This window comes from Oncorhynchus gorbuscha, linkage group LG13 (assembly GCF_021184085.1).
Source record: "Oncorhynchus gorbuscha isolate QuinsamMale2020 ecotype Even-year linkage group LG13, OgorEven_v1.0, whole genome shotgun sequence".
Lineage (NCBI taxonomy): Eukaryota > Metazoa > Chordata > Actinopteri > Salmoniformes > Salmonidae > Oncorhynchus > Oncorhynchus gorbuscha.
Genome location: NC_060185.1, coordinates 33,820,565 through 33,835,119, shown reverse-complemented (window position 1 = coordinate 33,835,119; position 14,555 = coordinate 33,820,565). Strand labels below are relative to the sequence as shown.

The window sequence follows — 14,555 nt, the reverse complement described above, 5'->3', positions numbered from 1 at the left end:
CTATGGCTTTGACCAGAGAGCTGTGTCTGTCTGTCTACCTGCCTGTGTATTGTGACGTGGAAGGCATTAGCATCTGGTTTCACAGTGCTCTCTCCTTCCCTCCACCTCTAAATCTGCTAGAGCAGACTGTACCAACAATCATGCACATAGAACACCGTCAACCAATACACTTAGACAACAACAACATGGGTTACATACAATGCCTTGCGAAAGTATTCGGCCCCCTTGAACTTTGCGACCTTTTGCCACATTTCAGGCTTCAGAAATAAAGATATTAAACTGTATTTTTTTGTGAAGAATCAACAATAAGTGGGACATAATCATGAAGTGGAACGACATTTATTGGATATTTCAAACTTTTTTAACAAATCAAAAACTGAAAAATTGGGCGTGCAAAATTATTCAGCCCCCTTAAGTTAATACTTTGTAGCGCCACCTTTTGCTGCGATTACAGCTGTAAGTCGCTTGGGGTATGTCTCTATCAGTTTTGCACATCGAGAGACTGAAATTTTTTCCCATTCCTCCTTGCAAAACAGCTCGAGCTCAATGAGGTTGGATGGAGAGCATTTGTGAACAGCAGTTTTCAGTTCTTTCCACAGATTCTCGATTGGATTCAGGTCTGGACTTTGACTTGGCCATTCTAACACCTGGATATGTTTATATTTGAACCATTCCATTGTAGATTTTGCTTTATGTTTTGGATCATTGTCTTGTTGGAAGACAAATCTCCGTCCCAGTCTCAGGTCTTTTGCAGACTCCATCAGGTTTTCTTCCAGAATGGTCCTGTATTTGGCTCCATCCATCTTCCCATCAATTTTAACCATCTTCCCTGTCCCTGCTGAAGAAAAGCAGGCCCAAACCATGATGTAGCCACCACCATGTTTGACAGTGGGGATGGTGTGTTCAGGGTGTGTTGCTTTTACGCCAAACATAACGTTTTGCATTGTTGCCAAAAAGTTCAATTTTGGTTTCATCTGACCAGAGCACCTTCTTCCACATGTTTGGTGTGTCTCCCAGGTGGCTTGTGGCAAACTTTAAACAACACTTTTTATGGATATCTTTAAGAAATGGCTTTCTTCTTGCCACTCTTCCATAAAGGCCAGATTTGTGCAATATACGACTGATTGTTGTCCTATGGACAGAGTCTCCCACCTCAGCTGTAGATCTCTGCAGTTCATCCAGAGTGATCATGGGCCTCTTGGCTGCATCTCTGATCAGTCTTCTCCTTGTATGAGCTGAAAGTTTAGAGGGACGGCCAGGTCTTGGTAGATTTGCAGTGGTCTGATACTCCTTCCATTTCAATATTATCGCTTGCACAGTGCTCCTTGGGATGTTTAAAGCTTGGGAAATCTTTTTGTATCCAAATCCAGCTTTAAACTTCTTCACAACAGTATCTCGGACCTGCCTGGTGTGTTCCTTGTTCTTCATGATGCTCTCTGCGCTTTTAACGGACCTCTGAGACTATCACAGTGCAGGTGCATTTATACGGAGACTTGATTACACACAGGTGGATTGTATTTATCATCATTAGTCATTTAGGTCAACATTGGATCATTCAGAGATCCTCACTGAACTTCTGGAGAGAGTTTGCTGCACTGAAAGTAAAGGGGCTGAATAATTTTGCACGCCCAATTTTTCAGTTTTTGATTTGTTAAAAAAGTTTGAAATATCCAATAAATGTCGTTCCACTTCATGATTGTGTCCCACTTGTTGTTGATTCTTAACAAAAAAATACAGTTTTATATCTTTATGTTTGAAGCCTGAAATGTGGCAAAAGGTCGCAAAGTTCAAGGGGGCCGAATACTTTCGCAAGCACTGTACATATTTACATATCAACGTTGGACTTGATCGCATGCAGTACTGTAGCTATTACAAGCAGTCCTCAGCAAAACTGAAGGTGGTTTCAATATTACTATGAGAGTCAATACAATACAGGAGTTCAGACCTACCTACCTCAAGAGGAATTAGATCATAGGTAAATTACAGCCCAGACTTTTCACAGCTATGGTCTTCCAAACACTGTTCTGTTTAGCACTGCAGAACCTTCCACAGAGAAAGTAAGAGTGAGGTATTTTTCAATTTTACATATTGGGAAAATATTGGCCACAAGAATACCAACCCGATTTCACTCCTTAACTCCGGATGAAAGCTTCTAGAACACCTTAAACACCAGCCCTACAGCAGACGACACCATCATGCCTGTCACATCCAAAGCCTTACTGTATGCTCCAATGATGAGCTGGCTTCCACCTCCCCTCAGGAAACTAGAATAACAGGCCAATTAATTCAGTGTGTGTGTGTGTGTGTGTGTGTGTGTGTGTGTGTGTGTGTGTGTGTGTGTGTGTGTGTGTGTGTGTGTGTGTGTGTGTGCGTGTGTGTGTGTGTGTGTGTGTGTGTGTGTGTGTGTGTGTGTGTGTGTGTGTGTGTGTGTGTGTGTGTGTGTGTGTGTGTGTGTGTGTGTTAGTGCATGCATAAGTGCGTGTGTGCGTAGCCAGATTGCAGCGGTGCATCCCGTAGCTCTTCAGGCTCATCAGGCTGCAGCGCAGGAGGCACTCCTAACTCCAATCTCTCTCACACAGATACAATTGAGGATATGTCTCAATCTACAAGGATGCTGCCTTATACAGATACACTGAGGGCCTGTCTCAATCCACCATGAATTCTGCCTTCTGAGGCAAGAAGTTAAAATTGCCTTCTGAAGTACCTTCATATGAAGACTCTGGGTAGGGAAGGGAAGAGAAGAAGAGTACTGAACTCCTGTACTTGTATTTTTATTGCATTAGGGAACAGAGACAGCAGAGTAAGCGAAAGTCAGCCCTTGAATGTCCCTGCCAGAGTAAAGGGGTTATGAGGGGTCTCGCTGGCCTCCTCATGCTGGCTTCTCAGTGTCGTTGGATGTCGGACTGTCATTCACTCAGAAAAATATGGTGGTTCATCAGTCAGTGTTCTTTGTTTGCAAGTCACCATCAGTGAGGCATTTTTGAAGTTTTTTTTTTCTTCTAAAGAAACTGGAAATGACCTCACCCACTGTCATCATGCACATGCAGGTTTGTTTTTCCCGCTCAGAGTGGGCGTGGCCGGGCGTGGCTACTCCAGGCCGTTCCGCAGCATTTGATTGGCTGCGATGAGCATGACACTGATGATGAAGGCCATGGCGAAAGCGCAGATCAGACTCTTCCTCACGCACGTCTGCCGGTTCTTATTTTTAGAATGGACTAATAGAAAAGAGAAAGGGGGAAAGGGAGAAAGAGAGAGAAAGCCAGAAAGAGAAAGATGCATTTAATTTCCAGCTGGCACATCACATTACACATCATATTTTTGCCATTTGCCATTCTCTGTGTAAGAAAGGGAAAAAGAGACAGCCTAATACCAAGTCATTTTCAGCAGTGTGGTGAGAAATTACTATTGAACAAACTGCACCAGGCTCACTTGTGAATCATATAGTTTAGGTGTCAGAAAGTGAGTAAGTGATTGAGGGAGGGATGGAAGAAAGAAAGAAAGGAAAGGAGTAAGTGGCAGGGAGAGTGACTCTGGCAGAGAGAAAGCAGAGGTGAGATCAATCCTATGCTTCAGGTGAGGCTCTGTTCTCTGTCAGATCATGTGTTTGTGTTTGTGGCTGCAGCACAGTGGGACCCGAGAGGAAAATAGAACTGACACAAATATACAGACACAAATACACACACACGTGAGCATGCACACATTCACACGCACACGCATACGCACACAAACACAAAGACACACACACACACACAGCTTGAAAGTCATAGATACTCGCCCCGTTTACCCGCGAAAAAAGATGGCGCCGAAGAACATGGCTGGCGTTTTACATTCTCCCAACAAATTGTGCTATTTTCTTAGTTTTTTGCGTTTTGTGTAACTTATTTTTTAAAATGATTTTGTACATAATGTTTCTGCTACCGTCTCTTATGACCGAAAATAACTTCTGGACATCAGAACAGCGATTACTCACCGCGGAAGAAACTTTTTCCTTTAACGAGTCCGACGAGAAGGATATCATGCTTTCACTGCAACAGGCCCAGATCCTCGTAATTTGCTTGAAGAAAAGATGCAGGAAAAGGGGCACAGATCGGGATGCCTTCTGAGAATCCGTAGGCGAGCAAGTAAGCTCCCACTGCCACGTCTGTAGCCATGAAGTGCTTTGAAAGTGTGGTGAAAGGACAACAACCTCTCCCTCAATGTAAGGAAGACAAAGGAGCTGATCGTGGACTACAGGAAAAGGCAGGCTGAACAGGCCCCCATTAACATTGAAGCGGCTGTAGTAGAGTGGATCGAGAGTTTCAAGTTCCTTGGTGTCCACATCTCCAATGAACTATCATGGTCCAACATACCAAGACAGTTGTGAAGAGGGCACGACAAAACCTTTTCCCCCTCAGGAGACTGACAAGATTTGGCATGCTTCCCCAGATCCTCAAAAGGTTCTACAGCTGCATCGAGAGCATCCTGACCGGTTGCATCACCTCCTAGTATGGCAACTGCTCGGCATCTGTCAGTAAGGCGCTACAGAGGGTAGCACCTTAAGGCGCTTCTGAACATCCAAACTTCCGAACATCCATATAATAGGCGGTGTCAGAGAAAAGCCCATATAATTGTCAGAGACTCCAGTCATCCAAGTTATGGACTGATTTCTCTTGCTGCAGCATGGCAGGCGGTGCCGGGGCACCAGGTCTGGGACCGAGGGGCTTCCTTGACAGCTTCTGACTAAAGCCATAAGACTGCTGAACAATTAATGAAATCGCCACTAGATTATTTACATTGACCCCCCTTCCTTTTGTATACTGCTGCTGCTCGCTGTTTATTATCTATGAATAGTCACTTCACCCCTACCTACATGTACAAGTTGCATTGGCTGACCTGTACCCCCGCACACTGACTCGGTACCGGTACCCCCGGTGTATAGCCTCGTTATTGTTATTATTATTGTGTTACCTTTTATTATAATTTTTGACTTTAGTCTTTTGGTAAATATTTTCTTAACTCTTCTTGAACTGCACTGTTGGTTATTAAGAGCTTATAAATAAGCATTTCAGGGTAAGTTCTACACATGTTGTATTCCGTGCATGTGACAAATACAGTTTGATTTGATTTGAACTTCAGGCCATGATATCATTATCCGGTTCAGACTACCTCCGGCATGAAATGGTAAGTCAGCAAATCTCCCTCCCCCTGCCCAATCAGTGACCTGGAAACAGCGGAGCTGGTTTACAGGGCCGTGGTACCTGTGGTAATTAGATGGGCTGGGCCAATGGCCTGCAGGTACAAAGTCCTGTGTAGGCTGCCCACGCCTCCCTTTACATTTCACTCTCACAAGCTATTTACAACTATAATGTCAGAAAGCACTGAACAAATCACTTTACTTACACAAAAGTCAACTTTAACAGTTTTTTTCTGTTAACATTAGTCATCAAAATGAGCTAAAATGTATAGATTTGTCATACCTGTATCATGAAGCATTTTACAATAACACAATCAATTGTGCCCTACAGCGACATCAAGTATTTATTTCTATAGGTCAGAACACATTCAAGTGTTCGTCAATAGCGGGTACTGTTCATTTAGACTTTGGAGCCTGATATTCTCCTCCCCTACGTGATTTAGCCCATAGTGGTGCTAACTGTAACTCCCAGTCACAAACCCAGTTGAAACATCCCATTCGCACAGAGGACACATTGTAATCTCTCAGTCTCACCTTCCGGTTTTAATACTCTGATAAAGCACCTTACAATCCATGTCCAGCCCTGATGTCTGTTGCCACTCTTACAGCAGTAAATTTACAGGCCATTTCGGGTCTGCTGCATCGCACAGCCTTTCCAGTTTCACAAGAAGCAGTGTGTCTCAGACTGCAACAGAGAGAGATTAATAAGGGAATGACCTCTGAGTGTCTATTTTAGCTCTAACCTGAAAGGCTACAGAACCAACAGCTTACTGGTGAAGGAGGTTCTAGTTGGACTCAGATCTCAGGGGAAATGCTACATTTTATGTTTTGTAATGATTCACCTGAACACTGGTCTCCTGCTCCTGACATTCAATGGTTGTATCATCTTCACTACAGACATAATAGGGTCATTCCAATAATTCCGTGCCTTTAGAGAAGTGTAACTTGGTCCAAAAAGTATTTTGATTCCACCTAATTTTAACATTCTGTCAAAAACAGCACATGTTCAACTTCATAAAAATATGTTTTCCCATCTCAAGTGGATACTTTTAAAATAGACTTTAGGAAGTGCCTATTGAATTCCAAATAAAGTAACAGGGTTGACCGTAACAGGTTGCCGAGGTCATCTTAAATCAGCCATACATCCCTTTGTGAATGAGGGAATGGAAGCTTATTGTGTGCAACAGTGAGTGGTAATTGAGTGCAAGCTGCACCAAGACAATTTAATTGCTAAAACATTTCTAGCCTGTCTATCTATGGGTAACAGGGTTGACGTGTTATACTCAAACCGCTCAGTTTTTCCACCACAAAACCAGAAAAAGGCCAAAAAGAGTAGAACCAGCTCACCTGCTTTGATACTATGATTTGACTATGAGATGTTCAATGTTTCTTTTGAAAAAACATTTTAAAGTGAATAGTTTCAACATATTAAAACAAGTGTAATTCACTTAACAGGGTTGATCATAAAATAAAGGACAGATGTAAATGAATCACTAATCACATTAAATAAATAAAAAGTCTTTAAAAATGCCTATGTCAAAGCAACAAAAAATAACTCGATTTTTACAATGATGGTGAAACTTGGAGACATCTTTGGATCATGTGGTTTGAAATCTTTCTAGAAGTGACACAGGGCTGATGGAGGGACATGTCAAAATTGTGCATTTTGGCACATTAGCAAGCCTTTATTCATATAAGAAAATAGGATTTATTGAATTCTCCATGTGGTCTATATTAAAGGGCACTTCAATTAATATAGCAGGCTTTTAAAATTCTATATTGGTGCAATATTTGTACTTAAAATATCAAAGGGACGCAAAAGGCATTCTTTTCGTGGAACGACCCAATAACAAACAAAAAATAAAGATTCATATCAACCTAAACACCCTTTCCTGCTGCTATGGTATTCATAACTCCCTGATGACACCTTTTTTCATCATAGCCCAGGTGACCAAATGACTTCCTACACCATGAACACCTTCAATCAATAAATCAGCAGGTGGAGTCTGACGGTTATGGATCCTGATAGATGGAGTCAGATCCATCCTGACGGGTGGACGGGCGTGCAGCACTCTCTGCTACACCGATGACAGCTAGCAGACTCTCTTTCTCCCACACGTCCACCCTCCATCTCTCTCTCACGTCCACCATCCATCTCTCTCCACAGGCTACAGAATCTACTCAACTCACTTCCTTCAAAGTCTGCCTGACAGTGTCCCGAGTTCTCGTTGAGGCTCTCCTCCTCGTTGATGATGATGTTCTCGATGTCCTTCATGGTCAGGTGGTCTCTGAAGGCGTGGAACAGGATGTGTTTCAGCTCCTCAAGGGTGATACGCTGCATGTCAAACTGCAGGGGGGAGGAAAAGGGAGGAAAAGTGATTTTTTTAAATATTTTTTTTTACATGATGATTACTCTACTGAGGTACCTTTTGTCTGATGGATGCACATCATGCAACTATTTCTGTAACATACTTCAATACAGGAAATCCAGACTAGGGACGCTAAAATAAAAAATAAAACATTAAATGAATGCTATTTCAAAGTCTGATTGAAGGCCCAAGCAATACGACAGGACTAGTAGAATGCAACGCTTGCATTTTAGCTTCATGTGTTTTCTAGTTCATTCCTCTGTACATTCACTCTAATGAAAGTAGCTACTGCAAGTGACTAGAGTTATAGCCTTAAAGTGATTGATCTCACCTCAGGTGTTGATGAATGGCTGATGCTTTTTAACCATTATCCAAAGCAATCCAATATAACAAGAAATAACATCCAGAGCCATATGCCAGAAGCTTGGAAGATTCCCAAAGTCCTTGGCAACGTGTTGGAGGAGTTTAAAAGTTTACTTTGCAGGTATTTCTCCAGTTTTTGCCACCTTACACTGGCTGTCTGTGGTATTAAGAATTCATATCTTGATCCCCTAAAATCAATCTGATGGTTCCAATTCAACAATATGCAAAGATAATTGAGAATGTATTTGCAGTGAAAGCCAACAGTGCACAAAGAGACATTGATGCTGCTGACACAAAAGTGAAAGACTAGAATAATTTATTCTTTTTGTATTGATTTTTTACCCAGGTAATCTCATTGAGATATCTATTTTTCAAGAGAGACCTGGTCCAACTAAGACAGCGGCAGGGGAGAACAATGTTTCAGACAAATCTCCGACATAACAATTTACAGACATAGTCACACCATGAACAAATTATAGACGTAGACACACACACATATCAAAGGTCACTTGTTAAGCTGTGGCCAATGGGAGTTGACCTGGTTGACGGGAGGCCTGGGAAAATAAGAGCGAGAGAGACGTTGAAAAGGATGGACATTACATTATGATGTTGGTGAAGAAAAATGATAAAAGAAGACGATAAAAATAGAAATAAACTCATACCTACCGAGTTTTGAAGGGACATTCGATTTTATTTTATAAGAGAGTTGTTATAATTTTGTTAAGAAAGACTTAGTGAAGACTGAAGCTACCGTCTCATCGTGGATGTATTTGACAGCCTTGAGGTTAGCCATGGCTGTCCATGGAGAACAAGAGCACCTCCTCCCAGCTGCCCACTGCACTGAGGCTAGGTAACACGGTCACCACCGATAAATCCATGATTATCGAAAACTTCAACAAGCATTTCTCAACGGCTGGCCATGCCTTCCACCTGGCTACTCCAACCTCAGCCAACAGCTCCACCCCCCCTGCAGCTACTCGCCCAAGCCTCCCCAGCTTCTCCATTACCCAAATCCAGATAGCAGATGTTCTGAAAGAGCTGTAAAACCTGGACACGTACAAATCAGCTGGGCTTGACAATTTGGACCCTCTATTTCTGAAACTATCCACCGCCATTGTCGCAACCCCTATTACCAGCCTGTTCAACCTCTCTTTCATATCGTCTGAGATCCCCAAGGACTGGAAAGGCGCCACGGTCATCCCCCACTTCAAAGGGGGAGACACCCTGGACTCAAACTGTTACAGACATATATCCATCCTGCCCGGCCTATCTAAGGTCTTCGAAAGCCAAGTCAACAAACAGATGACTGACCATCTCGAATCCCACCATACCTTCTCTGCTGTGCAATCTGGTTTGCGAGCCGGTCACGGGTGCACCTCAGCCACGCTAAAGGTACTAAACGACATCATAGCCATCGATAAAAGACAGTACTGTGCATCCGTCTTCATCGACCTGGCCAAGACTTTCGACTCTGTCAATCACCATATTCTTAACGGCAGACTCAGTAGCCTCGGTTTTTCTAATGACTGCCTTGCCTGGTTCTCCAACTACTTTGCAGACAGAGTTCAGTGTGTCAAATCGGAGGGCATGTTGTCCGGTCCTCTGGCAGTCTCTATGGGGGTGCCACAGGGTTAAATTCTCGGGCCGACTCTATTCTCTGTATATATCAATGATGTTGCTCCTGCTGCGGGCAATTACCTGATCCACCTCTATGCAGACGACACCATTCTGTATACTTGTGGCCCTTCCTTGGACACTGTGCTATCTAACCTCCAAAAGAGCTTCAATGCCATACAACACTCCTTCCGTGGCCTCCAACTGCTCTTAAATGCTAGTTAAACCAAATGCATGCTTTTCAACCGTTCGATGCCTGCACTCGCACGCCCGACTAGCATCACCACCCTGGATGGTTCCGACCTAGAATATGTGGACATCTATAAGTACCTAGGTGTCTGGCTAGACTGTAAACTCTCCTTCCAGACTCATATCAAACATCTCCATTCCAAAATCAAATCTAGAATCGGCTTTCTATTTCGCAACAAAGCCTCCTTCACTCACGCCGCCAAACTTACCCAAGTAAAACTGACTATCCTACCGATCCTCGACTTCGGCGATGTCATCTACAAAATGGCTTCCAATACTCTACTCAGCAAACTGGATGCAGTTTATCACAGTGCCATCCGCTTTGTTATTAAAGCACCTTATACCACCCACCACTGCGACCTGTATGCTTTAGTCGGCTGGCCCTCGCTACATATTCGTCGCCAGACCCACTGGTTCCAGGTCATCTACAAGTCCATACTAGGTAGAGCTCCGCCTTATCTCAGTTCACTGGTCATGATGGCAACACCCACCCGTAGCACGCACTCCAGCAGGTGTATCTCACTGATCATCCCTAAAGCCAACACCTCATTTGGCAGCCTTTCCTTCCAGTTCTCTGCTGCCTGTGACTGGAACGAATTGCAAAAATCTTTGAAGTTGGAGACTTTTATCTCCCTCACCAACTTTAAACATCTTCTATCTGAGCAGCTAACTGATCGCTGCAGCTGTACATAGTCCATCGGTAAATAGCCCACCCAATTTACCTACCTCATCCCCATACTGTTTTTATTTATTTACTTTTCTGCTCTTTTGCACACCAGTATCTCTACCTGCACATGACCATCTGATCATTTATCACTCCAGTGTTAATCTGCTAAATTGTAATTATTCGCCTACCTCCTCATGCCTTTTGCACACAATGTATATAGACTCTTTTTTTATATAAAAAAATTATATTGTGTTATTGACTTGTTTATTGTTTACTCCATGTGTAACTCTGTGTTGCTGTCTGTTCACACTGCTATGCTTTATCTTGGCAAGGTCGCAGTTGTAAATAAGAACTTGTTCTCAACTAGCCTACCTGGTTAAATAAAGGTGAAATAAAAAATAAAATAAAAGCCTAGCATCGTGTGACACCAAGAGAGATTTGCTTGGGAAAGATGAATGAGTTCATGTTCCCATGGGATATCGATTACAGCTAAAGAGTACTGTCTGCATTGATAGCTGTGCTTGCTGTGGAACTTGTGAGGAAACCAGCAAGGAACTGTTATACTTCACTGAGGGAATATCTCCGAGTAACGTTAGTGAGTAACCACAACGGTGGGATGCTTCTGGACTTTATGTGTGTCGTCATTTAAGGTTAAGCAAGATTGAAATAATTTGGACATGGGTTATTATTATTTTTTACATTTTGATGTGGTGCTTTGAAAATGTAATAATACACATATTTAACCTTATGTATGTTGCCTTGGTAGAGTCATTTACTGTTTCAATTCAATTTAATGCATGGGAAAGTATATCCTTATACAATAAAAAAAACTATAATAATTCCATCTGAAGTTAATACCCTGCCATCTGAAGTTAATACCCTAGACAGTTTACAATAGGGATTCTTATTGGAGATGTCCTTCTCACCTAACATCCCATGCTGTTGAGATACTCTATGTAAGTTAATATTGTGAGAGTCATATTCAAGCCTGGTAAGAGGGTTACATACCACTGTGCGAACCCTTAATGACAATCACATTCATCAGTAACACGAGTCAATCAAACTTGTAAGCTGCTCCAAAGAAACAAGATCCTGGAGTTTCAAACTGGTCTGTAGAGCATTCAAAGACCACACAGCCGAGTAACTAAAACACTTTTTAGCCATGTGACTCTTAGGGCACTTTCTCACACAGTAAGTTTGAATGCTTGACTTGCACAAAAGTTGTCAGTTTAGTTTGTTTGGAGCTATGTGAGACATATCAAACAGTGATTAAATGCTGGCCAAGGATCATGCAAACTGCTTTGAGACAATAGGTCCTATGAGAGGGTTGGGCTTGGACTTCTAGTGAATTCTGGAGTGTTTGCTATTTTAGTTTTTTAGTGGAGAGCAATCAAGCTCAAGTGGAAAAAAGATAGAAAGGCCCTGAGACAATGGATGTGCTGACAGATACACCAGTTTACATGGAGTAAAGTGTTGGACTGAAAAAAACACAACGTGAGTATAGCAAGCAACCCAGTAATCTATCCATACAATCAGATCCTCAGACAAGGTTACTATTCCCACAGTGGGAATAAAACTGCTTAACCTTTTATTGCAGTGGGCTAAATCAGGGTCACACAGAGTGTAGTGTGCCTTGGTAGTCTTAAACAAATCTACTTTGAAACAAAAGTATACACCTCACATGCATGGTTATGGGATTAAAAAAGAAGACACCTGTACCATGTCAGATATTGAGTTTTCATACCAATATTGCACTTTATAAGAGCGTCTGCTAAATGACTTAAATGTAAATGTAAATGTATATGCTGAGTGTACAAAACATTAAGAACACCTGCTCTTTCCATGAAATAGACTGACAAGGTGAATCCAGTTGAAAGCTATTATCATTTATTGATGTCACTTGTTAAATCCTCTTCAATTAGTGTAGATGAAGGGGAGGAGACGGGTTAAATAATTATTTTGAGGCTATTCTGGGAAGGGGGGGGCAATTTAATATTAGGAGGGTGTTCCTAATGTTTGGTATACTCAGTGTACATCACAGAGGACTGAAATATAACAAAACCAGATATTTGTGGCATTTTGTTTTAAATAATGTTGATTTAATTATGAAAAATTATGAATAATATTACACCCACTAGAGAGCGATTTGGTTATTTGACTGCAGGAAAGGGGTACCACTTCAACAATAATTAACAATTCTCCAAGACAATGATAATATTTCTATGAACTTCCTGCCTAAGCCTAAATTCTCTCTCTCTCTCGCTCTCTGTCAACATAAAATCAACAACATTTTGTTATCTCACAGACTCAGGATAGGGTAATGAATAGTCATCCAATCATGCTTCAATTTGTATCCTGGTTCATAAAGATTTATTGGCCTAGCTAATTGAAGCTTCTGGATGTCAGTATTGTTGCTTTGTTTGCAAAGCTGGTAATTTATGAAAAAGACCAATAGGCAGGTTGAAGTGGTAGTAGAAAGATAAATGAGATGATGCATGACAACAGAATTATATATCAAAGGCTTTTAAGTGTACTGCAAATTAAGGGCTCAAGTAGTGAAGTATGATGGTACTAATTCAATTTTTCACTAGTGTTCTTCTGTAATGAATTAAATGGGGTGCCACACGACACACGCCAGCCAGGGCAGGTGAGAATGAATGTCTAGACTCTAGATTACACTTTAGCGCTTTCAACTAGGAAGGAAACACTATGGTAACTACTGTGGCAATTTTCATGAGACTCATATAGAGTAGGATGAAAAAAACATATTTTATGAATGTCGTACACTACAAAAGCCATCTTAACAAATGGCTTAATCAGTGTTATTCTGTGAGTTGAGTGGACTTCAAAAGGACAAGAACTTGAGCTAATGTGTCAGTGTGTTTTAATCAACAAACTCTGCTCAAAGTCAGTTGAATTTGAACAAGCTTGTTGAGTAAAATTACAAATTAATGTTTGCTCAAAACAACTAAAAACTATGCCCATCATTATCATACTTCCCAGCATGCTCTCTTGCAGATAGATTTTTCAGAATGGTTTGTTTCAATTCCTGTGTTTTTGCATATACTTTGATTGGTTGATTAATTTTATGCTACACAAACATGAATAACATACATTTTTCTAAACTAATCCAATCTGTTAGTAGCTGGTTTTATTGCATCTGTTGCTGAGATGGCTGTTCCAGTTTAGGTATTTAGGTAGTCTCAATAATGAATCTTTCCTACCCTGGCAATTCTCAGTGCAGGATGCAGCCCCAGAATTTTGGGCAACCAAAATCGTCAACTGTCGTCAAGTCTGACACCTTGAACAAGCTCACGTTTGAAATGAAGGAAAGCCAGTGAGGGAAATAAGAATAATTGTTAGCTAGCCACTTAATATAACTTGTTTTTTCTAAATGTATTGGGTATATTACGAATATAACTGTCATCTGCTGTCAAAATCAGCAAACAATTTGAGAGCACTCTGTGCTTAGTAGCTTTGACTGCATGCACAATGCATTCAGAGTCATTCAGTGTCTAGCCACACTACAAATACAATTTTACCAGATTCCCTTGAAGCAATTTTAATGACAGTCCTCCACAATATACCTGAGCATTTACTGATTAGCAAGGGGTCGTCTGTGTTTAATTTAATTTAGTATTAAAAACACAGTTTGAGATCATTTTGAGTCATGTGGGTTCCAGGACCGTGTGAACGGTCTCATCTGCCTCTGCTTGATTTACAATCCGATACGTCAGTCCTTATTTGTCCTGCTGATAAGGGTGGGTCGGCTATACTCATGGATAGTACAGTTTATGTACATGAGTGTCATAGACAGCTGCTTGACAACACCCTTTACAAGAAACGCAGAAGTGACCCTACTTCCCAATTTCAGAATACTATCTTTACTGTCCTAGATGTGTATTTAAGTTCTGGTCAGATAACCAGCACCCTAAAATGGCTATTCAGCACCCTAAAATTGCCACTTTCTATACTTTGCCGAAATTACACAAGAATGTTACAAAACCTCCAGGGCGCCCTATTGTAGCGGGCATTGATGCAGTAACAGCCCCTATTGTAGCGGGCATTGATGCAGTAACAGCCCCTATTGTAGTTGATGGCATTGATTGATGCAGTAACG

At 41.6% G+C, this 14,555-nt stretch overlaps 1 protein-coding gene across 1 annotated transcript; it reads right to left on the bottom strand.

The window, feature by feature from the left end:
* Positions 1 to 2,505: 2,505 nt before the first annotated feature.
* On the bottom strand, positions 2,506 to 7,518 carry LOC123992441 (calcium-binding protein 8-like). Its single transcript, XM_046293574.1, has 2 exons — positions 7,364 to 7,518; positions 2,506 to 3,215 (listed from the first exon to the last, which is right to left on the bottom strand). The coding sequence occupies exons 1-2, from the start codon at positions 7,512 to 7,514 to the stop codon at positions 3,088 to 3,090; spliced, it is 279 nt and encodes a 92-aa protein (XP_046149530.1). The 5' UTR covers positions 7,515 to 7,518; the 3' UTR covers positions 2,506 to 3,087.
* Positions 7,519 to 14,555: the final 7,037 nt, after the last annotated feature.

Coding starts and splice junctions, on each gene's coding strand:
- LOC123992441 (XM_046293574.1), bottom strand. CDS start 7,514: ATGCAGCGTATCACCCTTGAGGAGCTGAAACACATCCTGTTCCACGCC. Junction 3,216..7,363: donor TCAGGCAGACTTTGAAGGAA/GTGAGTTGAGTA, acceptor CTTTTCTATTAG/TCCATTCTAAAAATAAGAAC.